Genomic DNA, 26769 nt, shown 5'->3' with positions numbered 1-26769 from the left:
ATGATGAAGAGAGCACCCCATGTCACCTCTTTTTGTGGTCTGTGTTTTAAGGGATCAAACGACCATAAGACCTAATTAACTATATGGGGCTCATCTTTTAGGACAAGAGCTCAAGGGGATTACCAAACAGTTGCACTTTGTGTCTGTCAGTCAGAAGACGGTCATGGAAGTTGTTCATCCTGTAGTGTCTTCTCATTCTGCCCTTAGGCTGTTTCAAGCTGTGCTGCCCAACTGTGAGGAGCTTTAATGACCTCTTTTTGTTCTCTCTCATTAGACACCCAACAGCAGGACAATGGAACCCTTGTGGACACTTCATCTAATGAGTTCTATATATTACTGACTGTGACATCATTATGTGTATGTGAGAGTATTGTCTCAAAAGTATGGGGTGGGTTGGTTCAGTTTTCAGTTAATATGGTGTAATCTTCAAGACTGCAATTCTATAGCTGGCCACCAGATGTCAGAGGTCAAGCTTTTGAGTGACAATGGATGGAGAAGGACTTTGACAAGGCACAGAGGTAACATATGTTCATTAATACAGAAACAGATGCATCCATTTTCCTCCTTAGACTGTCATTATGACTTTTAAAAACAATTCACCCATTGCAAGTAACAATTTACATGATTAAGAAAATATAAAATACCCCCCTGTATATAGTATCGCTATTGTCATTTTACTGTTGCTCTTGAATTACTTGTTACTTTTATTTCTTATTCTTATCCGTAATCTTATCTGTATATCCAACTGCATTGTTGGTTAGGGGCTCGTAAGTAAGCATTTCACTGTAAGGTCTACTGTTGTATTCGGTGAATGTGGCTAATACAATTGGATTTAATAACAGTTTATTATTTACATACATATGTTCAATGTGTGTGCACAGGTCAGATATAACTTGGTGGTGGGCTCAAAGTAAACTTAAAGGTCATTAATTCACTTGTATAATCATTAGGTTCCAGGGTCATTCAAAATGCACAAAAACACTGCTCCCACCAATGTAAAGTGCATTTTAGAGGGTTCGGAAAGTGAAAGTTAGACGTCCTCCAGTGATTTTGTTTTACTTTTCCTGTTCAAATATCCCAAGTATAAATACATACACTAAAGGGTTAAAAAAAAGATGTTTTGAGCAAAATAGTGTTTTAGAGACAACCGCAAACTTTAAGTTAACTTCAAGGATTTTGGAGTGGCAGGTTTGGGGTGGCAGGTAGCCTAGTAGTTAGAGCCTTGGGCCAGTAACCGAAAGGTTGCTAGATCGAATCCCCGAGCTGACAAGGTAAAAATCTGTCGTTCTGCCCCTGAACAAGTCAGTTAACCCACTGTTCCTAGGCCGTTATTGTAAATAAGAATTTGTTCTTAACTGACTTGCCTAGTTAAATAAAGGTTAAATAAATAAAATAGAAGGAGATGGTCAGATGTGATGTCATCAGCCTCCTCCTTGTTTGAGGAACAATGGAGAACAAAAGAGGAAAGTACCACCTGCCCCTCCCCCTGCTTGTTCATGTCATACCTGGACCACCTATTGAGATGTGCCTTTTGTTAAGTAAATCATGTGTTAAATGAGGTGAAAAGGAAACTAGTGGACATTAAGGACAGACAGAGACAGCACACAGGAGCGGTGTAAAAACATGTCTTTATCTAGAAGCCACCACCATCTCAATTAGTTTACGTGACAGACAGGAATTTATGTCTTTTGAGTAGAACTTGCTTACGGCTGTTGAAACCTCATACTTGTTTCAGACATTATGTGAGGGAAATATTACATACTTTTTCTTGTCATTCATACTGGTTTCTTCTCAAGCTTGTGCAGGGACTGTTAAAACAGGCAGCCCAGTTAATCAACAACAAAAAATAAGCTTTTTACACAACTATTCTCATTCACTGTTCACAGAGGTCTTGAATAAACAAAGGTAGCTCCTTACCGCTTCCCACAATCCCAATGTTGAATTGTATCTTAAAGGCCCCGTGCAGTCAAAATTCAGTTTGTGTTTTGCATCATATTGTACAACAGCTGATGAAACTAACAAGATTTGATCCGTATTATTTCCTGGTAGAAAATACATTCTACAAAGGACCTTCTAAACAGCAGGTTTTGCATGGGTGGAGTTTCGTCTTGCCTGGTGACATCACCAGGTGGTAAATGAGTTAATAGATTAATAACAAAGAGTTCCAAACCTCTAACAACAACAACTAGTTTTCCCTTTTCTCCTCGCCACTCAGACCACAATTATTGCTTGTTAAAACGTTTAACGCTTAAAAGCAACGAAAAAACAATTTTGATAATTTTAATGGAAAACCATTACAGTAAGGTACATTATTGTTACCCATAAATTATTTGATATAAAAAAACGGCTGCATTGGGCTTTTAAGACCCGTTACCAGAGCCAACACATGTTTGGTGTTGTTGACTCACTCTTCACAGGTTCCAAGACTAACACACAAATTGTAGCTGGCTCAGCTGTACAACCCAAGTTCAGCAGGGTAGGACATATGAGCATTTTACATCTCACGCTTATACGTTTTTGGCTCAGACATTGCACTAAAAGAGGAGAGTGGTTTTACTCAGAAAACAACTTGCTACAACACAGTTCCCCCAAAAACAATAATCCAGATTACTTTAATCCATAAAATGATCAAATGTAGAAAATATGAGAAACATTTTTTTTAAATCTAAAGATCGTTCTTCCCTTTTTGGTGCTTTTTCTGTTCACAGCAAAATAGTCTTTGTTTTTCAGCAGCACATTTGTCATGGAGTGTCTTTCTACCTGGCCTGTCTCCTCTTACAGCTAACTTTGGCATTAGAACCTGCCACCTCAGACATATATAGTCATGGTATTGGTCATCTACAGGACGGTTTCCCTTTTCACTGAAGAATGGCAATCCAAGTCTTCCCAGTTCATCAATCTTATTTAGGCTCCAGTTTAAAATCACAACTGACAAGAGGTGTTTAGACATTCAAGTTTGTCAGTATGGAGTAACCCACAATGTAGAATTTCACTATCCTCCAGCATACTGTCACTGCAGGATATTCCTACAGTACAGTCAACCCATTGGCTGCTGGGTCTGATTCAACCTTTTGACAATGTGTGCATTTCCCCTGTCTGTTATCCTCTGACCAGTTTGGCACATCAAGGTGGATACAAAGCATTAATACTCCAGTTGTCCTTGTCATCGTGTGTCAGTAGCGAGTCTGAGGATTCAGACTGGTAGGGTGGCACTGTTGGCATCCTGAGTGGATGGGCACTGAGTGGTTACCTCTGACTGAGTGGTAAGGTCTGTGCCAGGGTGCGGAGGGTAAATGTTCTGGGGATGAGGGGCGTCTATTACAGACCCCAGAATGTCAAAGGGCACTTCAATGGAGTGGCGGGTGCTCTCCTCATACGTTGGAGGGGGCTGTGGGAGAGAAAGAGTAAGCTTTGGTTAACACTGCTTTAGAACCTAAGGTAGGTGGGTACGTGTCAAATGGGTGAGTGGATAGCTTGATTTGAGTGGGTCGCAGCTCATCATATCAAGCTATACTTTGTGACAAAGTGAGCCACTTAGAATGAGTCACCCTCCTAAAATAAAGGTCAAATAAAAAATAAATAAATAAATGCTAACACTCATAATTGAGAGGCTATAAAAAAATACTGAAAATGTTAAACGCTATATATTCCACACACACAACAAAATAACCCATGACCTTCTAAAATTACATCCCATCTAAGATTAGAGACTCCATTTCCCAGGTGTAGGTGTTTCCTAGCGTGTATTGGCTGATACATGATCTCTAACATCAAACCTAATGGCATCATGTTAGCGTTTACATGACAGATTAGGTTGGCAGCACCCGGGCTGCCTTTAGCATGACTCCTCCAGTACAGCGCCTATCTCCGTCATCAGCCAGCTCCTCACTCCCTGACTAACCCCTTATCTTTTAATTGCTTGGGGCCCCCGCGGGCGGCAAGGACAGCCCTGCACGCCTATGAAAACACCACACACGTACAATGCAACAAAGTTTCACTCCAGCCCCTACAGCCACAGCACAGACAGGGCAATTATGGGACATCAGACCCCCTCTAAAGTCTGACAGGGGCCACTTTGAGCTACGGTGACAGGATGGGGGACTGATGGGAGGGCACTTATTCACTGGGATGTTTACTAAAGAAAAAGAGGAGCAAAAAAGAGGAGTAAAGGAGGAAAAAAGCACAAAGCTGCATTCTCTGCCACTGTTTACACTGAGGACACAAGCTTTAATTATGTTTGATTTGCCTTTTTCTCATGAACTTGTTTGCTCGAGCGTTACGCAAGTCAAAGCCCCGGCGAAAGATCAACAACAGTAAAACCTGGGAATGCGCAGTCTGTGCATCACTACAGCAGAAGATGAGATGATAGGGCTCCTATTTACGGCATTCTGAATAGTGTTTCATCTTAGAACAAGCTCCAGTTATCCTGTGACAGCACAGTCGTAATGAACAAAAGCTCTCATTTATTCTCTTTTATAGGTCACTGCACTTCGGAGTAAACAACAGATTATATATGTGAGGCTCTTTAATAATGGACTAAAGATGGACTTTGGTAACGTTCAATAACCTACACTTTCAGCCAGCGTTCAGTACTTATGAGGACACTTGCCACTTATCTCAATGCTACCCGTCCACCCCCCGGTATCTTACCTCAGTCAGCATGGCGCCGTTGAGGCCGAATCGGTCAGCGATCATCATGTGTATCTGTCTCTGGCGGTCCTTCTTCCTGACACTCTCGTAGGAGGGCAGCCTGGGGAGGGGCGCCTCCAGGGAGGGCAGGCGGTAGCTGGAGGGCAGGCCGATAAGGAACAGCTGTCCTGACTGATGGAGAGAAGAAGCAGACAGCCGGGGAACACAATGGAACAGTTAGAGAGATGTCACAAACACTTTGATGGAAGATACTGCTGGTGTCTGTTTGGTCATGGAGAATCCTTGTCAGTGCATCACTGCTGACTATACACATCAGAGCAATAAACCTATCCACACACAGCAGTAGCGGGGCCTCCTGTTCCTGGAGATGTTTTACAAGAAAAACATTGTACCAAAAAACAAATAAAATAAATATTATTTAACATTATAAAACATGACAAATGTACATAATATGATATACTGTATAATATGATTTTATTAAATCTTGGAATTGGTCTGAGCTGGTATTGCTTATTTTATAAAGCAATGTACTGCTGTGTGTCGCTATACCCCCTTGATGAGCCCCTTGTCCTGAGACTGGCGCTGCGCTGCTGGTTAGCTGCTGGTGATTATGGCTATATGAAATTGCATTGGCAATAGCCTTGTTTGTTAATTTAGTAGAAAATACACTTTTATATTCCTGTGCCCTTATCACAGTCAAGCCATCCCTATTTTATAGGTAGAATATTATGGAATATATAACAAAATAAATAGAAAATAATATTTTTGAAAAGCAAAGACTTGCAAGTGCGAAGTGAGATGCACATCTCATGACTGGAATGGTTACTATTTAAAAAGAGTGACAATTTGAGCAGGGTCTCATGAGCTCAATTTTAAGTTGAAAGATAATTTATTCAGGGATATAAACCGTATCATTTCTTATCTTCGACAATACACATAGATGTTAGTTCGCATTAGGTTCTGCCTGTTCTTTGGACATTTCAAAATGTATTTACAATTTTACATTGCATGATTACGCATGAATGACCCCATGACACGACACATCTGTTCGGTGAGTAGGTTTACTATAATGTTCTCCCCTGTAACTTGTTTTTAAATGGCATATGAAAGCAAAAGTAGTCTATTCTATATTACATAATTAGGTTGAACTATAGCACAGTAGTAGACACATGGGATTCAGTTCCTTGTGCTTTGACTACAGAGAGCAATAGCCTATCAAATTGATATGGATGTGTTTGCTGCTTATGTTGTAGACTGCAGTCTACCTGATCATGCATGATTGATGTTATTTAGTTTAACGTCTGACTTATCTAAAGAGCAAGGTGTAGCCTAGGCCTAATTCTTTCTCCATGGTTCTAACTTACAGCTCGTTGCACATTGCAACCCCCCCACAGCTCCGCCTGACACACAGGTATCAATGGGACTGACAACATATTGACTGAAAACCTATTGACCCATCCAGTGCTGGGCCTTTTTACCTGTGAGTGTGTATTGTTGGGAGTCTGTTCCAGACAGGGGTTTCCCACCAGTGTCTGTCTGCTGCTGTAGTACTGAGGAGGGGCATTCTGCAGGAGGACAGAGGGAACAGTGATTAATGTGAGTTAGACTATAGTATGATGAATCCTCCATTAGCACATTAACTACAGAGATGACTGAACAACTTCTAACAAGCCTACATTTAAATTTGAGATTAAACAAGAATCTAATTAAAATAGAGATTGAATGTCGACGATCTGCCCAACGTTAACCTTGTACAACATCCCAAAAGTCTTGCGAGGTTACATTCTGTTTTGATAACGCAGTGGTAATCAGTCTGGTAATTACGAGGCTAGCCCAACGTCCCAATTAGGAAGACATTCCCTAATTTCAGCCTCATTGACCAATTGTCATGCCTTGTTTCATTCATTTTGGACCTGACTGTTTTAGCAATACCATAAATGATCTATCCAATAAGACGACCACCCTACAGTTTCTGTGCCTCCTTCCAGTCCCACCCATTTCAAACAAGATTAGGGAGGCTCACACTGTATGAGGTGCTGGAATTCTTCAAAAGCCCTGCCGGAAAACTAGGTGATTACCCTGGGCCTAAATGAGTCTCTTTGTATTGGGGACAATGCAGTGTCCTACTGTGTCACCAGGGTCCCTAGCAAGAAACCACACAGTGTGACCTTTTCAGCATCTCTCTTTTTCCTTGGAACTGTAGCAGGTTCCTCTTAACAAGCATGCTCAAATACACATTATGGCCCCCATAGTTAATTTGGATGACATTACAACAAAGGAATTCTTTTGCCTGAGTTCAATCCAGCATTACAACTGGCCATGCTCGGGAGTCCCAATTGGGCCAGCGTCATCCGGGTTAGGGTTTGGTCGTCATTGTAAATAATAATTTGTTCTTCACTGACTTGCCTAGTTAAATAAAAGTCAAATAAAATAAATAAAAATTAGGATGCGTGATGAGTAGGAGAACGGTTGTAGCAATTTACATAGGAAAATTGCCCCACTGTGAATCACACATAGGGAAGCAACCTTGTTCATATTGACAAAATGGTCACCTTCAAAACATCAGGGCCAGTTTGATGCCTGCCTGAACAGGGACATCACTCACGTTCCCAGTGATGCAGTTTGACCTTTGTCACCACCCCTCCAGCATGTGACAGAGAGACGCCACAGAAACATTGATGTCAAAGGTCACCTTCCCTCGCTAGGTTGCACTTTCAAGGGGCGAAAAAAGTCCTCAGGATAGAAAGCGGAAATGTCCTTTTGTTTACTGCCTCTGATTCACCCAGTGTGAAAAAGCACAACCGTGTAAAATCAGAGCTGAAGTGGGGGGAGGACCCCCATCGGCATTGTGCCTTTTTCAGTGCCGCGACCTGAAGGAGAGCCATTGTTCCCAACACCCACAGGAGGGTCTGACCATTATTCAAACTGAAGCAGGGAAAGGTATATGCAACAACACATATAGAGGAAAGTAAACGTTCCATACAAAACAATAGAGGATTTTTTTCCATGTGAGCCTCCCTCGCAATCTGGCTTGCCTTCAGGTTGGTGTCCTTGTAATGATCTTGTAACAAAACCACCCTCTTCTGCAACATGCCTCAGTTAACCAGTCACTATGACTATATGGGTGACTGGATAGGATTTCAGGGAATGTGTAAACAACATAACAGGGACACCAAAAACAACAAACTGATTTCAACAAATCGGTTTCTATATAAAAAAACAACTTAAATCGTCAGGAAACTTGATTTTTTACTTTGCTCACACCGCCAGCTAGCTGTGTATTCTTTCACCCAGTACAGATCCCAGAGGTCATCTCCATACCCACCAAGATCTTTCCATGTTTACACCCTGTCACCCACTGTTTACTATATAGACTAGACTCCACTCCCCACACTGACAATATGGAAATAGTGACGAGCAATGTTGTCTGATGTGTCATGTGTGGGTTACTCTAGCTGACAGCAGGTCAAAATGGCTGACATGTACAAGAGGACAAGCCTGTCTATTCCTGACAAGAGACAGAAAAACTTTTCTCTAATCTGTTCAGGCCAGAGCCAAACATAGCAGAGACAAGGGAGATGTTGATGTTTCCTGTCTCTCTGAGAAAGGGAAAGAGTTGGAAGGTATGAGTAGTGTCCCTGTGCTCCAGAGATAACATACTAACCCTACCCCAGGGACGCAGGTCAGGAAGAGGAAACATGGAGGGTGGGCAGAAACTGAAAACTGACCTCCATGGAGAGTTTATACTTCCTTTTCCCTATTTCCTGTACCAAGTTAGAGACTTGAATATGGGTCATAGTTTGAAGTTGTTAAATAGTATTGATATGTATGAACCTCCATACTTTGGGCATCCATCATGGTACCAATCATATAAGATACTCTTGTCTGCTAAGTTCTATTCTCTGGGAGGGAGGGGAAAGGAGGTCAACAGTGATACAGAAGACTCCTCTGTGCCAGTGTTTGTGTTCCTCACTCAGGGGAACACTGAATATTGTATCCAGTTTCTGGTTTCTGGGTGAGATTTTCCAGTAGGCTGTGCAGGATATGTTTGTCTGCAGTCAAGATCAGATTTTCCTCCGCCCTGTGTTAGCCATTCATATGTTTTCATACAACATGTTTTGAGTCAAATGTTTAGCTAAACAATCTGTTTGTAATATTCTCATTGTAGTGGTGTTGACACATCACAAGATTGCCGCGGGTATCAATAGCATTTGTCAATGCTGCCTCACCACACACTATGACTCATGATTGCTTTGGCACTCAGGGATAGTTATGGAAGCTGGAGCTCATAGCCAAAGCACTGTTAATAATTCCATGAAATGCAAATGCATGGTTTTACAGTGATCATATCAAGTTTATTCTGGGCCTGTTCCCATAGCCATACAAATTAAACGTGCCAACTCTTAATGGCGCTACATTTACTTTGCATGGTACATTTGGCCTCAGTCACATCTAATCTGTATCTGTGCCTAACTTTAATTTATGGTTTGTTTACAAGTGACACTTTCTCATTAATTGTATCTTTCAATAAAATATAGTGAGTGAACTCAAGGTCCTTACCATGTCTCCATGGGTGTCCTTGCAGCAGTGAGGTTCTTTCCGGTATATGGACAGCAGCACCACGATCACCACAAAGAACACCAGACCTGAAACTAGTAAAGGAGAGGAGAAGAGAAAACTCTTCACCCGCTGTTAACAATGCATCAAAATGATAATGGACACGCACTTGTACAAAAGGTGCATTATGTAATGCCTCAGTCTAATAAATGTAAAGTAATAGTTTATTGTAGTGTTCAGAACACTGTAATATGCGGTTGCTAGGGGACAGAGCTTTTCCTGCTCAGGTTAATTAAGTTGAAACGCTGTGTGGACATACTGTGTAGACTATTTAATGGAACACTGTTCACAATATGTTTTTCAATCTGTGGACAGGGATAATTGGCAATCATGATGTTAGTCGCAGTCGATTTTCCACACTTCAAAATTAATTTACTATCAAATATAAATGTGAAGTCAACCATGTAATTCATCTTCGGATACAAAACAAGTCCAAGAGGAACACTAGTAGCTTCAAGATAATACAGATAGGTTCTAGAAATAGAAAGCTTCATATCTAACGTGGTCGGCAAATAGGCTGCTATCTACAGTGATAGCAGCTGGCGAACAGTGTATTCAACATATTCCTTATCACACCACCACAGCAGTGATTTGATGAGGTAAAAGGATCATCACTGGTGTGAACAACCTGCTGAGGCATCAGACTCCCCATCCAGATCTATAGCATAGGTCAGTGGTCCACATAGGCTACACTGTTGCAGTTTTCTACAACTTTACAATAGTTGTGGTTTGTCCAAAGAAAACGAATGAACACATAAAACTGCTATTAAATGTAACAGGCAAAAGTGACATGACAATACGCCTGTTTATCATATCAGATGGGTTAATTACAAAAACATGCCTAAGATTATATCTGATTCTAATCTATGCTCAAATGCCACCATCAGTTTCATGGAAAATTTGACATTTTGAGAGATTACATTTTTTACTTACATGCTGCCACAATGACGGTGAGTTGATCCGATGTTAACTGAGAGGGGGTGGTTGGAGTTGCAGCGGTGGACATCTCTGGCGAATAGACTATCTACACCCAATTGAATCATGAAGTCAGAGGGTAAAATGGGACTGTTTTCATCAAAGGGCCCGAGATCATAGATTCTGATGATTTTCCTTATCCCTTGTACTATTCCAATGCAAGAGAGACGAGCTCCAAACAAGAGTCGGATCAGGAAAACTCACGTCGGTAAACATGCCACAGTATTTGAGTCCTAGGGCGCACTGTCGCGCTCCCAAATTCCGTGACGTTGCGGGGCACCGGACAACAAACATTCCTTGTACGATGTTGATAGACACGCGCGCGCAGTCACCAAGGAGGCAACTTGGCTGACACTGGTTATTAAGTAGCCACTGAACTCATAGCAGCACACCGAAGCATTTTTTCATAATGTTGAGACAATGAAATAAAGGTTTTTCTGTTACATTTTCTTGACAGATCATAGGCTAAATCCAACTTTACTCGATCAATCATTCAGAAATGCACTAGTTTGTATTCTTCATGATATACTAGATAGTCTGGTTTATGGTTAAGCCTATCTAACACTAATGCAAATAGTTTATTTATTTGATTAAATGTAACTTATTGACTACATTTACAACATCCCGCTTTATAATATCGCAAAGTGTACAAAGTAAGAAGCCTAAATAGTTATCTTGGTTGGGAATCCCAATATTAGGGTCCCAAATCAGCCAGGAGGACATCACATTCCAGCGTTGTAGTCACAGTTTACCTTGGAGATGCCTGTGATGGGATAGTGTGCAATGAGAGGGAACCGCCTGTTGGTGGAGTCCAAAGCTGCATCTCTGCTATATGTACAGTTCCTTCGGGAAGTATTCAGACCCCTTTGACTTTCCACATTTTGTTACGTTACAGCCTTATTCTAAAATGTATTCAATATTTTTCCCCCTAATCAATCTACACACAATACCCCAAAATGCCAAAGCAAAAACAGGTTAGACATTTTTGTTAATTTGTAAAATATTAAAAAACGAAATATTACATTCACGTTCCTCCTCTCTGGCTGCCTATCATTTTGTTTTATACTTTGTTTAATATTAAAAAATATAATGTACTTTTACCCCTTTTTCGTGGTATCCAATTGGTAGTTGGGCAACTCCCATATGGACTTGGGAGAGGCAAAGGTTGAGAAACATGACCCAACCAAGTCACACTCCTTCTTGAAACAATGCCCACTTAACCCGGAAGCAAGCCACACCAATGTGTAGGAAGAAACACTGTACACCTGGCAACCATGTCAGCGTGCATGCGCCCGGCCCTCCACGCTAGAGCGCGATGGGACAAAGACATCCCTGCCGACCAAGCCCTCCCCTAACCCGGTCGCTGCTACAGAGCCTGGACTCGAACCAGGATCTCGAGTGCCACTGCTAACAACTGTGATGCAGTGCCTTAGACCACTCTGCCACTCGGGAGGCCCAGGCTCCCCATCATTACCACACATTATGCACCATCATTATGCACATCAGCGCTCATTGAACTCCATTGCCTTGTTGATTGCCCCTCCTATCTGTTTGTTCCTCGGTTAAATCCCTGTGTCAGCATTGATGTCTTTATTTCCCCCTGTCCAGACGCTGTTCCTGTTCTGTTTCATGTCTGTTGTTTATTAAATGTTCACCCCCTGTACCTGCTTCTTGTCTCCTGGTTTGATCCTCACAGAATGCTGACACCAATATGAGAAGCATCAGGGAGTTCTTGTTTTTGTTGGCAACGTCGGGTCCGGGTGCCGTTGCCGATGCAATCGGGGGTGCCTCAGTTAGCTTTTCGGGTTGGCTCGAGAGGTTCTCTTGCCTTGGCTTGGCAGGCGCCCATCCCACGTCATGCCTCAGCCGGCTCATCGGGCTCCCACGCCTAAGACGGTCCATCGGGCTCACCCAGGTGGGACCCCGGGTGGCGCCCCTGGGGGTGTAAGGTCACTCCTGCTCCCACTTCTCCTCTCTGGAGCTAGAGGGCGCCAGGCTGCCCATCGTTACACACGCCTGTCACCGTCATGTGCATCAGCACTCATTGGACTCACCTGGACTCCATTACCTTGTTGATTGCCCCTCCTATATCTGTTTGTTCCTCGTCAGATCCCTGTGTCAGCATTGATGTCGTTATTTTTCCCATGTCCATTGTTTATTCGTCAATCCTCACATAAGTATTCAGACCCTTTACTCAGTTCTTTGTTGAAGCACCTTTGGCAGCGATTACAGCATCAAGTTTTCTTGGGTATGACGCTACAAGCTTGGCACACCTGTATTTATTTCTCCTATTCTTCTCTGCAGATCCTCTCAAGCTCTGTCAGGTTGGATGAGGAGTGTTGCTGCACAGCTATTTTCAGTCTGAGGTCCTGAGCTCTCTGGAGTAGGTTTTCATCAAGGATCTCTCTGTACTTTGCTCTGTTCATCTTTGCCTCAATCCTGTCTAGTCCCCCAGTCCCTGCCGCTGAAAAACATCCCCACAGCATAATGATGCCACCACCATGCTTCACCGTAGGGATGGTGCCAGGCTTCTTCCAGATGTGACGCTTGGCATTTAGGCCAAAGAATTCAATCTTGGTTTCATCAGATCATGGAATCTTGTTTCTCATGGTCTGACAGGCTTTAGGTGCCTTTTGGCAAACTCCAAGCGGGCTGTCATGTGCCTTTTACTGAGGAGTGGCTTCCGTCTGGCCACTCTACCATAAAGGCCTGATTGGTGGAGTGCTGCAGAGATGGTTGTCCTTCTGGAAGGTTCTCCCATCTCCACAGAGGAACTCTAGAGCTCTGTCAGAGTGACCAGCGGTTTCTTGGTCACTCCCCTGACCAAGGCCCTTCACCCCCGATTGCTCAGTTTGGGCGGCCAGCTCTAGGAAGAGTCTTAGTGGTTCCAAACTTCTTCCATTTAAGAATGATGGAGGCCACTGTGTTTTTGGGGACCTTCAATGCTGCATCATTTTTTGGTACCCTTCTCCAGAGCTGTGCCTTGACAAAATCCTGTCTCTGAGGTCTACGGACAATTCCTTCGACCTCATGGCTTGGTTTTTGCTCTGACATGCACTGTCAACCGTGGGACCTTTATATAGACAGGTGTGTGCATTTCCAAATCATGTCCAATCAATTAAATTTACCACAAGTGGACTCCAAGTCGTAGAGACATCTCAAGGATGATCAATTGAAACAGGATGCACTGAGCTCAATTTCGAATCTCATAGCAAAGGGTCTGAATACCTACATAAATAAGATCTTTTTTAAATATTTTTTTTATACATTTGCAAAAATGTCTAAACCTGTTTTCGCTTCGTCATTATGGGGTATTGTGTGTAGTTTGCTGAGGAACATGTTTATTTAATCAATTTTAGAATAAGGCTGAAATGTAACAAAATGTGGAAAAAGTCAAGGTTTCTGAATACTTTCCGAAGGCACTGTAGCTAAAGATATGGCATTGAGCTGCTACAAGCTATAACAAAATGATAGAATCTGATTATCATTATAATTTTAAAAGGATCCATAATTATCATACTAGCTCATAATCAAATAAACCATAAGCGGATTGACAAAACGTTTGAAGAAAGGGCCGCACTTTTCATCCTTATATGTAATTAGGAACACGCAAATAGCATTTTGTATTAACATTTAAATACATTCAATGCAATGTTATTACTAATGATGATAGGCTTTAATTGTATTTGTTCTTTTTCACACAGGGTCTCCGATTATGTTCATCATATAAATGACACATGTTCTATAGAACTATATAGCTGTAAACCTATAACATTCTTGAAATAAAAAAATAAAAACAATGATTTTAAACCATAATCAAACGTATTGTATAAGACTTAAACTCAGAATTAAACCAAAATTGTGCAATCAGTAGCCTGCCTACAACTTCTAACCTGAGGAAATGCAAGTCTATGACGTTACGTGCGCGTTGCTCAGATTTGTTTCTCTCCTCCCCTAGCAAACCCTCATGTAAACTAGAATTGGAAAAATGGTGGCCAGCGTCAGAGTGCAGAAGCTCCTCCGACGATACAAACTAGCGATTGCCGCCGCGTTAACGATTCTTCTGATTCAAGGGCTAGTAGTATGGAGTCTGAGAAGTCTCGAAGAGGGCGAGGCGGAGGTAAGAAAGCTTAATTTGACTTTGTTTAGCTGGTTAAAATAATGTTTGGTCTCTGTGAAGCGGGTAGCGGTAGTTAGCAAGCTAGCGTACAGTACTCTGCTAACGTAAACGTTAGCTAGCTTTTTCTAGTACTATGTAGCTAACTACAGTAAAGATGCTGTAGTTAACCAATGCTAGTTCATAGTAAGCTTATTCCGCTTATTATAGCTAGAATTGCACATTTAAACCAATTCGCTAGATAAACCACACCAGACTAGTGAACCACTTCTTTGGCCAACCTGTCTCCAGAAATCAGGTTAGACGTTTCCTGAGTGTAGTCATAATAACTTGTGTATGAGGTCATTGTGTTGTAAACTGTAATCTGCCAACCAGCTAGCAAGCAAATATTTAAAAACAGGTCGCATTGTTTAGGCTCTCACTTCATTCTGTTGTGACTTGGCATGTCCTTGGATGAATGTTGATTGGTTCTGCGACTGTCACTTCAATTAGTATTGTGTGACTGTGTCTTTTAGTGATGAAGAGAACAGAAATACATGGCGAAGTTTGATTATCGGGCTTGCCAACTGGGTTAATAGATTCGGTGATTATTCAAAGTAGGTGTCAAGACTAGCCAGTATAATGTAAATTTATGACATGCAAGGAGTTGGAGCGAGCGTATGGAATGTGCGGTCAGGCTTCCCTTCATCTTTACTCATCATCCTTGGACCAAGTTATGAGTTGGCTCATGGGTCCATTGCATACCATAGTCATCTTAGTCATTTACTCTCATAGTTTGATTCACAATTTATTGGTCTTGATATAAGCATAATAATTGACGTGTACTTTTTCCATGTATAAAACTACACCTGAACTATTTTTAGGTAAACAACACATTTAGCCAATTTGGTCTGTATTTTCTAAAGCACATTGAAGTAGAGCATCTGAACCGACCTGTAGCATACGTATCCTTGGGAATCTTGTCTCTCCAATCTCACATGCACACCTGGAACACTACCCTAGAGGCAGTGGCCTGGAACCTCTCATTGCTTCTTCAAATAGTCATTGTGAGCTGTCAACAGATTTAGCCCCGGGGGCTTGCATTTAGTTATCATTTAAGGTATTGATACAGATTCTGCTTCAGGAATGTGTGCTGAAAGAGTCTGTCCCGCTCTGCCTTTCATGATGTGACTTGTGTTACGTGTGTGCGTAACCCTCCAGACTAATCAAATGTTATTGGTCACATAAACATATTCAGCAGATGTTATTGTGGGTGTAGTGAAATGCTTGTGTTCCTAGCTCCAACAGTGCAGTAATATCTAACAATATACACATCTAAAAGTAAAATAATGGAATTAAGAAATAAATAAATATTAGGACGAGCAATGTCGGAATGGCATTGACACAGTATAAACAGGAAATGTGACATGACATGAGATCCCTCTGAGAGCAGGTTGTTCCCATTGTGACCTCTAGTAGATTGCATTAAAACATGTTACTCTCCATGTTCACCCCATGAGGATGCATCCAGCTCTTGCTATCACTTCAGTCCTTAGTCAGCCAGCCTAAACAAAGGCACATGTATACGCCCCCACCGCCCAATGGTGAAACATCATTTTGAACCTTATACCTACTGCTGACATACTTTTTTGTTAGGTAAATCATGTGATAAATGAGGTAATTGGGAGGCAGGTAGGAGGCATTTTTACAGTTCCCATGTGGCTCAGTTGGTAGAGCATGGCGCTTGAAACGTGGGGGAACAGTATGAAAAATGTATGCACCCACTACTGTAAGTCCCCCTGGATAAGAGTGTTTGCTAAATGACTGAAATGGGAAAACAATTATTTAACACAATGGCAGTGGCCCTCCCTTTTTTTGAGTGAGTGGGTGTAGAGTTGGGGCCTATGTAGGGCTGAGTGTTTGGACAGAATCCCTCTCTGCTTAGTGGCCTTGATGTAACTCACATCTGCTCTAATCAGAAGCTGGCTGTTTGCTCTGCATGTTTGAACGCAACCACATGCATCCTATTATAGCCCCTACAGAAAAGGACTTGAGAAGAAGTGAAGAAAACCACACAATCAGTTCAGTCGTCCCCAGTCAGTGACTTCATAAAGAGCTGCTGGGGCGTGCTGGTCCGCTCTCCTCACATGGTGATGGCAGTGATATGGCTTCAACTAATTAGAAAGAAAAAAAGAAAAGAAAACCGAAGTATTTCTGACGTGAGGGCGTTAATTAAAAAGTATGAAAAATAGGGAAAAGTTTCATTGAAATCGCTGTGGTTTTCTTCAATATGATAACATAATATTGCCCAGATAAATCCACTTACAATTTGGTAACAGTTTTGAACCAGTGAATCACCAGTAGAGTAACAGTCTTTTAAAATATGGACTTTTCTCTCCAAACTCAACTTTTTTTTTTTTTGGCCCAATGTGATGCTTTTCATTAGACTCCATGACGCAAAACATATTCAATGGATCTGGGCTGTAATATCATTGTTGACAAATGCTTTTTTTTTACTGGAAAAACTGGTTCTGGTGGTCCACTGAGTGATCAGTAGCTGTGTTGTCTGGATTGGCTGCTGACTGGCACTGGTCTAGCTCCCTGTGCTGTCTGTCCCAGGCCATAGCCTCTGTTCCCACAGTCTGCTCTGGTCTGTGCCAGCGGCGTGTGGCGAGGGCCCTGGGCCATGCCGTCTGACAGGGACAGGAAACGCACGGCCCACTCCCTGTTTTTCTATCCCCTCTCCGGGTGCATATTTTGGGGGCCTTTCTGTACAATTCCAATAAGCTGTGATCTTTTCCTGCCAGAAGTGAAAATAGCTGGGGGGTTTGATTCTTTTGACGCATCCATTTGTGGAGGCCCCATTTCTTTTGCATTCCAATAAGAGTCTAGTGAGCAGTCCCCCCCCCCCTGTTTATCTCCACCAACCACCAGAACCACCCTTAAAGTAAGAAGAGTCATGATGTTTTTTTTGTGTTGTGATTTGCTAGAGTTGCTCCGAATGAATGTCCCTGCCCACCTCTCAAAACACACACATCCCCACATACATACATCCCCTCCTCCCCAGGTAGCCCTGGTCCTAGTGATGGTGGAGGGCCATTGCTGTGCACTGTACAGTTGAAGTGGCAGGGGCTCAGGGCTGGGTGCTGAAGTGGGCAACGCTGAGCGCTCCTGGGGCTGCAGGGGTGGCTGCTGATAAGGCCACTTGGCCCCTGGCTGACAGTGATCTTATTGGGCAGCTCAGAGCGTGGCAGCTCCCCTGCCTGCCTGTCGTTGCCCATTTACAAGTCTCACCAATTACACATCAGAGAACTTCTTTGTCTGAAACACACACACACACTCCCCTTAGTGGTCTGATAAGGACTCTCATTGTAGATGTGAGCATATGTCCAATTTCATGTGGTGTGACAATGTGTACAGTCCATGCATGCGCTGTGTGCTCTGTACTGTGCCCATGGTCTGACTGAGTGTTTTTTGAGATCACTGCGGTTTCACTGCCTTCATTACCCATCTGTATGTTGTGCCTTTTCTGAACTCTGTCTTTCCCTGATTACTTCAACAAAAGGCAGAGGCTAAAAATAACCCACAGCAGAAACAACACGCTCTCTAAACACATCTCGCCTCTGGTGCTCCTGCTCGGATGTCGACTTGTTGTTTTGTTCATTCTTAGATGGTGAATCATCTCCTCATTTCACAAACACTATTCCTAATAATTTGATTGGTCCCAGTATGTTGTGTAGTGTATCGACAGGAAAAAAAGGAGAATGAGAATATTCTCTGTGATAACTCTCTCCCCCCCTCCCCAGAGGAAAACGCGGCGGTCCAAGCTACCTGACCACAACAGCCAGGACCCCAAAAGGGAGGCAGTGGCCTGGGAGAGACAGAACGCATTGTCTGGGAGGAGCGGGGCCCGATGGAACAGCAGGCTGGAGAGGACGGGGGCCACGGCTGCCAGCGCCCTCCAGAGGGGCACCAAGCGCCGGGGGAAGCACACCATCAGGGTGAAGATGCCCCTGGGCCAGGGTGTAGCAGTTGATGGCGTTCCCCCCCATGACCCCTCCAGCAGTCGTAACTTCACTGATACCCGGGGCGGAGGAGAGGGGGCGGCCAGACTACCCCCTCCAGCCATGCCAGGGGAACCAGGCAGCGTGGAGGGGGCGCCCCAAGCCCCCAGCAGCGACTTTGTGCCCAAGTGTGACATCATGGGCAAGGACGCCCTGTCGGCCCTGCACCGCGCAGGCTCGCGGCAGTGCCGGCAGGAGATCGCCAACATTGTGTGCCAGCATCAGGCCGGGCAGCTCATGCCAAGGGCACTGCCTCAGTTCTGCCCGCTGCACGGTGAGACACACCCCTACCTTGCCACCATTCCTCTAGAGATCAGAGACTAACAGCACATCCAAACAGACCACACACTGCAGACTCTTAATGATCTATGGGATATTTTTTTCTCCCTGGTACATTTTTTATTTGTGTCTTGAAGTGCCTCCCAAGACTAAATTTGTGCATGAATATTTCATTTGCAGTTCCACTTCTTGTTTTAATGTAAAAAGATGTCCTCAAACCCCCCTCCATCCACCTATAACGCAGGGGTTTAAGGACTATATATTTTCCATTATTGGACAGTTAATCAGTCCCATGTGTATCATCCAAAGAATCTTTATCCAGAGACTCATTCCCATGATCCTCTCTCTCATCCTGTGTTGTGGCTGTATCCAGGCTATATCACAACCGGCCATGATTGGGTGGCGCACAATTGGCTCAGCGTTGTCCGGGTTTGGCCGGTGGAGGCAGTCATTGTAAAAAATAATTTGTTCTTAACTGACCTAGTTGAATAAAGGTTACATTTAAAAAATGGTGTCCTCCTGCCAGGTTTTTCCAGCCCGGTCCAGACAGCTGATGAGCTGGACAATGACCTGTCCAAGGTGGAGAACCCGGTCAGGGTGGCCTTCGTCCTGGTGGTCCACGGCCGGGCCATCAGGCAGCTCAAACGCCTCATCAAAGCCATATACCACCGAGACCACTTCTACTACATCCATGTGGACAAGGTAACTACTGGCAGACGTACACACTACTGTGATGGCTTCAAGAAGGATTTCATCTTGAATAACAACATCCAATAAAAAATGTTCACAAAAAAAAAGCATTACTTAGTTTGAACTTCTCTAGATGCACCATAAAGTCTCTCATGGCTGGAAATGGTATTTTGTCATTGGGATGATCTGGTTTGGCTGGCTCAGTTGAGGGTTGAATTCAAGCAACTTTCACACAAAGGAGATACAGAGGAGGTAAGATTAAGCTAATACTTTATCGTAGTCCGCACGTTCCTTGTTAGCTTATGAGGACGCCATGATATGTGGAATTGCTTCTCTGGTTCTCATATGCTGGCAGGGGCTCTAACCTGGAGGTTGTCGCTGACTCGTGCATGCTTGATAAGGTCACTGTTTTTCGTGTGTAGTAGAGTCTAAAATAACCCTCAAGTAAGGAAGTGTTTGGAGGATTAGACAGGATAGAGGGGTTTGTCTGGTTACTGTGGGAGCTTTAAGAGGTGGCTGTCTACACAGCTGCAGAGCCATAGAGCAACAGTTTAACACTGCAGTAGGGAAGGGAAAGCACTGATAAATGAGGAGTCAATGGGCTCCCACTGTCGACTACGCTAGACGGTAAAGGCCCACCACCTTATCGCTCCTCTCACTGGGACGGGTAGGCAGGCACCTTGAGGGATGGGACAGGATGGAAAGCAGGTCAGGCTGTTCTAGAGTCCTTCCACCAGGCAGCCCTCCTCTCGCTCTCTGTCTCTCTCTCTGTACCAGCAGAGCAGGCCACTCTCTCCCTGTATTAGCCTGGAGCTGGGCCCTGTCACAGTACTTTCTACCTGCCCCTCTTCTCAATGCAAGAATCTGATCTCTCAGGCATGTTTGTCGCCAACCCTGCTGCAGTCCCCCCCAATCCATTGTTCCCCCTGAGTGATTAATCCTCTTCTTTACAGTTTGGAAGTAGCCTCTTAGCTGAGTTCTTCTTATTCTTTCTTCATGTCCTGATGCCAGAGGAACCTACAGCTATTTCATACCAGGAGATTTCTATGCACGTGCATGTTTTTGATTTAATGAGTATGTTTACATGCACACTAATATTTCAATATGAAACTGATTATGGCAGTAGGCAGATTGTTACCTTAAGGTGTTTACTTGTCCTAATAATTTGAAAGATTGATCTGAAAACCAGGTGTTTTAATCGGCGTATGCTTACTTTGATTTTGACCTTATGCCAATAAGTAAGGTGTTTTCGTGACTAATGCATAATCAGCCAACTGCCATAATCAATTTAATATCAGATTATTACTGTGCATGTAAACGTTCTGTCTCCTAACCCCACCCCCCACCCCAGCGTTCCAACTACCTGCATCGGGAGGTGCAGCAGATCGCCCAGCAGTACCCCAATGTGCGTGCCACGCCCTGGCGCATGGTGACCATCTGGGGCGGTGCCAGCCTGCTGAAGGCCTACCTGCGCAGCATGCAGGACCTGCTCTCCATGCTGGACTGGAATTGGGACTTCTTCATCAACCTCAGTGCCACTGACTTCCCCACCAGGTCAGTGACCACAACACCACTGTCTTATGATGGGCTTTGAAGCTATTGTTTAATGTTTATGATGGTTAATTGATATATGTGTGATGAAGACTGTATTCCTCCTACCACACAACACAGTCTGTTTAGAAGAAACATGCTCTGAATTTGTTGTTTTTAATCTGTGCTGGAGCTTTTTGGTTTCACGTCACTCTGCGATTAAAAAAATAATAATAATTAATTAAATTATTCCGTTGACCTGCAGTGACTGACTCCTATAGCTACAAGATAAAGGAGAGCTACGGTTCCTTCTAGATGAAAGCCCATGCTGTCATGGACTGTTTTGGTCACTGATGCACAGAGACAGACTGCTAAATCGCCTCTTTCTTGTCAATCAGTTCTGGGTGGATTTCTGAGGCCCTTCTGAGCTGCTTCCAGAGCAGTGACCAATCCTCCTGAACCATCCCAGGGTTTAAAGGGGGGAATAAATGCACACAGAGGAGCCGCCACTGCCTCCCAAATCCTTCCGGCAGTGGCTAATTCCACCCATGGAAAGTCATCGTCCCCCCTTCTCTGCTCCTCGTGCCACGCTCCAGTCAGCGTTTTATTCCCAACCTAATCCTCTCTTCTTTCCTTCACTCCTTTCTGTCTTCTCCCCGGCCTATTGCCTTCCGGCAGGACCAACGATGAACTGGTGGCTTTTCTGTCACAGCACAGAGACCAGAACTTCCTCAAGTCACATGGGCGGGAGAATGCGAGGTAGGGAGGTTAGTTAGGAAACCTCTGACTCACAGCCTCGTCAGTCTGTCTGACACACTTGGCTCTCATTGTTAGTGTCTGACACGGCTCACATCGGATGAGATTTTCCTCCACTGCTCTTCTCATCGAGCTTAGCTTCACTCAGGATGATGTAATGGTTAAGCTTTCATATTGGAGGACAGGACTAAGATGTTGGAAGGGGAAAGGAATGATTATTTTGTAAAGCTTCTGTTTGATGTTTACTTCCCATATAGTCAAGGACAGCTCTCTGACAAACTATTTAAGATCAGTTATTATTGCGGAAGTTAGGAAACAACTGGTTAGATAAATGATTAACTCTTAATCACTGTCCTTCCCTTTTGGCAGCTATTTTAGATTTAGTCTTTTGACTAAAATAGCTTTAACTATTACTAAAATGACCAATTTGAGTAATTTCATTCTTCCTAATTTTAGTTATCAGTTTAAAACTCTAGACTGTAGTGGCCACCTGGTAGATGTGTGTGTGGGAGAGCCAGGCTGATCAGCTTAATCAGAATGCACAACTGAAAGACCAATGAGAAGATTGTATTATATTATGTAAAGGCATGCATATTTATGATTGGATAAAACAGATAAGACGGAAAAATAGGTTGTTAATGAATATCTTCTGTCATAGTTGTTGAAACAAACACTGCCTATGACCTCCAGGTTCATAAAGAAGCAGGGTCTGGACCGGCTGTTCCATGAGTGTGACAACCACATGTGGCGGCTGGGTGAGCGAACCATCCCAGAGGGCCTGGAGGTGTCTGGGGGCTCTGACTGGTTCTCCCTCACCAGGCGCTTCGTAGAGTATGTCATCAACTCCCAGGATGAGCTGGTGGCGGGCCTGAAACAGTTCTACACCTACGCCCTGCTCCCCGCTGAGGTAATGGACAGGGAAAATGAAGATGGTGAATATGACACTGTGACTGCTTAAGTCACAGCCTCTCTGGGCAGTAGAGGTGCTAGACTGAAGAGGGGGTCACAGAGAGTTTAGCTGCCAGTTAAAGTGGGTTGGTTGAGGTCATATCTTAATATTGAATGTTGTACACTAGAGTCAAAAGTATTGATTTTATGTTTTGAAACATGTCTGGATTGTCTTCATTGTTCAGGAATCTCTGTGGAGATGATGAAATGTTGCAATTCTATTTCCAGTAATGTCACATCCCAGTGTTTGAAATAGGAATATAATCCCTCTTTGTTCCAGTCCTTCTTCCACACAGTGCTGGGGAACAGTCACATGTGTGACTCTCTGGTGGACAACAACCTGCGTGTTACCAACTGGAACAGGAAGCTGGGCTGTAAGTGCCAGTACAAACACATAGTGGACTGGTGCGGCTGCTCTCCCAACGACTTCAAACCACAGGACCTCGTCAGGATACAGGTCAGCCAGCCAGCAGAGGGCACTGTTGTACCTATCATGAGACTTCAAATTGAGTGTCCTTAATTGCTGCACTCCTTCTCAGTCAACAAGTGTAATATTTAACCTTGATTCTCATGTGTTCATTCCCAAACAGCAACTGACCCGGCCCACGTTCTTTGCCCGAAAGTTTGAGTCCGCGGTGAACCAAGAGGCCATAGACATCCTGGACACCCACCTGTATGGACACTACGCCCCAGGGACAGTGGCCATCAAGGCGTACTGGGAGAGCCTGTTTGAGCTGGCGGACGGGGTGGGCTCCCTCAGTGACGTGGCCCTCACGGCCTACTCTTCCTTCTTCCGCCTGGGCCTCAAGAGCCTGGAGAGCAGCCAGACCAGCCTGGAGACCTGCAGGTGAGGCCATGCCCTGAATACTACAATTCTTCCAAATGGTAGATTCAGAGTGGAAGATTTCACTATTAATTCGACTAGTTGAGACTCAATAGATTGATTTCTTCAAAAGAAGGACAACTTAAGTCTGGTGTCACGAACTGGCTCAAAGCCCGTAACAAAGGGATACAACGTGGAGATAAGGAGTAGCAAAATATATATTTATTAAATAAGTTACTAACTATAATATACAATGGTGTGTGTGTAATCAGTAATCAGTCGTGTAAGGGAGTGTTTTGCATGCATGAATGTGATAATGCAGGGTGATGAAGCAAACAAACAAAAGGCCACCACGAACCACAACAGAATCTACAAAGGTGTCTGCATGGAGAGAGTCTCTTCCATGAATGTGGAAGAGGTCTATTTATCCTGGGAGACACCTGGCCCAGGTGTTTCCCATGTAGCTGACGACCCTCCCAACTCCGCCCACCGGCATCCTAATAAGGAAACAAGAACAAAGAGAGAATACAGCAGACAGTGTGGGAGGGTCGTCACACTGGGTTTAATTATTGATGTACACACTAAAAAGATATCTCAATTTATTTGACCATCTCATATTGTCTATTCAAATATCTCTTTCTCCTTTTGTGCAGGTATGAGCCAATAGGCTACCCGGTGTCGGTGCACCTCTATTTCTACGACGAGCGTTTCCAGGGCTACTTGGTCCGTCAGGAGGTGCAGAAGGTGGGGTCAAGGGTCAGGGAAACGGTGGAGGTGTGGGCCGTGCCTCAGGCCACCATGCAGCTGGAGAACAACCTCAGGGAGTTTGAGAGGCTCAAGAAGCTGGAGGTGGGTGGGACCTGAGATACATATGTCTATCTATCTGTATTTATATGGGTATTGTGTACAGTCAAGGCTGTTGCAGTTTAGATAATGGTGTATGACAAGGGCTGAGACTACGGGTGAACAAGTTTGTGGAGCTAGTTTGATGATGAAATACCAGTACATACTGTAGACTAGATGTTGGATACAAAGGAGCAGGTTAGATTACCAATAGGACAACAAGGATACATGACTGCCCTACCACATTGATGTGAAATGTCTGTGCTTATGTTTCCCCCTCAGGTGGGCACAGAGTGGGACCCCAAGGAGAGAATCTTCCGGAACTTCGGCTGTGTGATCGGACCGCTGGACGAGCCGGTGGCGGTACAGAAGTGGGTTCGGGGGCCCAACCTCACTGCCACCATTGTGTGGATCGACCCCGCCCAGACGGTGGCGGCGTCTTATGACATCAGTGTGGATGTGGACGCAGAGTACACGCAGTACAAGCCCCCGCTGCAGCGGCCGCTCCGCCCCGGGGCCTGGACAGTCAGGGTGCTGAGGCTGTGGGAGCGTGTGGCTGAGGCTCGCTTCCTCGTCATGCCCCTGGCCTTCAAAGGACAAGAACCTCTACGCCAAGGTGAGCCTGGTAGTTTGAGGGTCTGGTAGTTCATTACTTTTTACCAGGAAGTGAAGTGGTTCCAAAGGGAGTGTAGTTCAGGGTAGTTTGCCCTTTTGGTGTTCTGTTTGATTCAGTGTGGCCATCCAGCCTCTGTATTCAAGTCACTGGAAGACTCTCAGTATGTATCAGATGAGGATGTTGCGAACTGATCCCTAACAGTCCTCTCTCCTTCCCTTTCCTCCTCTCTCTGCCACCCTACCTGATCCAGAGGAGGACAGCTGGCTGCACGCGGGGCCACCAGGTAACCTGTACCTGGAGCAGGGCTTCCAGCAGCTGAGATCTGTTCTGAAGCTGCCCCCACAGGAGCCCGCCCTGCAAGAGGCCCAGCAGAGGGCCCAGCTGGTGGGCAAACCCCTGGAAGCCTGGGTGGACCGCACTGTGGGGGCCTTCTGGGTGACCGGGGACCTGTGCTCCACCCTGCCTTCCGCGGGCCCCTGCCCTTCGCTGGGCCCCTGTACCAAGTCCACCTGGAGCTCCCTCGCCCCAGACCCTAAGTCAGAACTTGGCCCTGTCAGAGGTGATGGCCGGATCAGGTAGCCCCCCGGACAGGAGGCATGCTGGACTACAGTAGAGGAAGAGGGGAGGATGTGTGAGCCCCGAGAAGAGGGGAGGATGTGTGAGCCCCGAGAAGAGGGGAGGATGTGTGAGCCCCGAGAAGAGGGGAGGATGTGTGAGCCCCGAGAAGAGGGGAGGATGTGTGAGCCCCGAGAAGAGGGGAGGATGTGTGAGCCCCGAGAAGAGGGGAGGATGTGTGAGCCCCGAGAACAGGGGAGGATGTGTGAGCCCCGAGAAGAGGGGAGGATGTGTGAGCCCGAGAAGAGGGGAGGAGAGGGGAGGATGTGTGAGCCCCGAGAAGAGGGGAGGATGTGTGAGCCCGAGAAGAGGGGAGGATGTGTGAGCCCCGAGAAGAGGGGAGGATGTGTGAGCCCCGAGAAGAGGGGAGGATGTGTGAGCCCCGAGAAGAGGGGAGGATGTGTGAGCCCCGAGAAGAGGGGAGGATGTGTGAGCCCCGAGAAGAGGGGAGGATGTGTGAGCCCCGAGAAGAGGGGAGAGGGTTCTGGTCTCTAAGGCTAACTCATAAGGCACATAAATAGACACGGCTTCTCTACATAAGCTGAGGAGTGGCTATGCTCCCAGTTTAGAGGCTACATGCCCTTTTCAGAGGAGATGCGTGCTGGAAATTTGCACATGAAGACTGCAAGACAAAGGTTTTTTTGTGTTTGAACGTCATTTCTCGTTACATGGACAATTTGTGTTATGTTATCTGTCTGCATATGTCTTCATTCAGGATCTGGCTGGGTAGAACTTTGGAAAGAGGAGAACCCCACCCGCATATGTTTGAACTCTGTTCAATGCACAGTTTTCTTCTGCTTTAAGGAATTTAAAGCAGTGGCCAACATTTTGACAGTGGCTAAATGCTGTGTTGTATTGTCAGAGGGCAGTGGGTCCTCTGGACTAGTATCTTCGTGCTTATTTTCAAGCATTATTATCAGTACAGCAGCAGCAGATTGGGGAAGTGCACTTTACTGTAAGACTAAGGTTACACAGGACAGGGTCGATCAGTAGTTGGAGAATGACAACGAGGAGGATTAGGAGCCTAAAAGGTCATGGTGGAGGTCGTCACAATGGTGACGTGGCATCCTCTTCACTTACTTACATGTATTTTGTATAAAAATGCTGCTAGAACTTTGCGGCGTCACTATCACATATCTGACCCAGCTAGCTCACGTGGAGGAGGAAGAATAATAATGTTCTGAGTTACCAGCTGGGAGACAAGTTAAAGTTGGGAGAGAGTCTTCTTCTCTCATGAGTTCTGTTTACTGTGACATTATCATGTTTG

The 26769-nt window shown here is 44.7% G+C and overlaps 2 protein-coding genes across 2 annotated transcripts; one reads left to right on the top strand and one right to left on the bottom strand.

Moving 5' to 3' along the window:
* Positions 1–1611: 1611 nt before the first annotated feature.
* On the bottom strand, positions 1612–11174 carry LOC123998586. The gene is made up of 5 exons (XM_046303564.1): positions 10201–11174; positions 9211–9302; positions 6129–6215; positions 4651–4821; positions 1612–3388 (listed from the first exon to the last, which is right to left on the bottom strand). The coding sequence occupies exons 1-5, from the start codon at positions 10271–10273 to the stop codon at positions 3194–3196; spliced, it is 618 nt and encodes a 205-aa protein (XP_046159520.1). The 5' UTR covers positions 10274–11174; the 3' UTR covers positions 1612–3193.
* A 3002-nt stretch (positions 11175–14176) lies between these two features.
* Positions 14177–25735, top strand: xylt2 (xylosyltransferase II). The gene is made up of 11 exons (XM_046307297.1): positions 14177–14362; positions 18145–18676; positions 19208–19383; positions 20723–20925; positions 21580–21660; positions 22348–22564; positions 22886–23062; positions 23196–23452; positions 24082–24277; positions 24554–24887; positions 25138–25735. The coding sequence occupies exons 1-11, from the start codon at positions 14231–14233 to the stop codon at positions 25464–25466; spliced, it is 2634 nt and encodes an 877-aa protein (XP_046163253.1). The 5' UTR covers positions 14177–14230; the 3' UTR covers positions 25467–25735.
* Positions 25736–26769: the final 1034 nt, after the last annotated feature.

Source organism: Oncorhynchus gorbuscha, linkage group LG16, assembly GCF_021184085.1.
Source record: "Oncorhynchus gorbuscha isolate QuinsamMale2020 ecotype Even-year linkage group LG16, OgorEven_v1.0, whole genome shotgun sequence".
Taxonomy (NCBI): Eukaryota; Metazoa; Chordata; class Actinopteri; order Salmoniformes; family Salmonidae; genus Oncorhynchus; species Oncorhynchus gorbuscha.
This window is presented reverse-complemented; position numbering and strand designations above follow the sequence as displayed.

What these genes read in the sequence shown, in the direction of transcription:
- LOC123998586 (XM_046303564.1), bottom strand. Translation starts at nt 10,273, where the DNA reads ATGTCCACCGCTGCAACTCCAACCACCCCCTCTCAGTTAACATCGGAT. An exon ending in CACCGTCATTGTGGCAGCAT is followed by an intron (nt 9,303 to 10,200) that starts GTAAGTAAAAAA and finishes CTCCTTTACTAG; the next exon opens with TTTCAGGTCTGGTGTTCTTT. An exon ending in CCAACAATACACACTCACAG is followed by an intron (nt 4,822 to 6,128) that starts GTAAAAAGGCCC and finishes TCTCTCCATCAG; the next exon opens with TCAGGACAGCTGTTCCTTAT.
- xylt2 (XM_046307297.1), top strand. Translation starts at nt 14,231, where the DNA reads ATGGTGGCCAGCGTCAGAGTGCAGAAGCTCCTCCGACGATACAAACTA. An exon ending in TCAGTTCTGCCCGCTGCACG is followed by an intron (nt 18,677 to 19,207) that starts GTGAGACACACC and finishes TCCTCCTGCCAG; the next exon opens with GTTTTTCCAGCCCGGTCCAG. An exon ending in GCCACTGACTTCCCCACCAG is followed by an intron (nt 20,926 to 21,579) that starts GTCAGTGACCAC and finishes GCCTTCCGGCAG; the next exon opens with GACCAACGATGAACTGGTGG.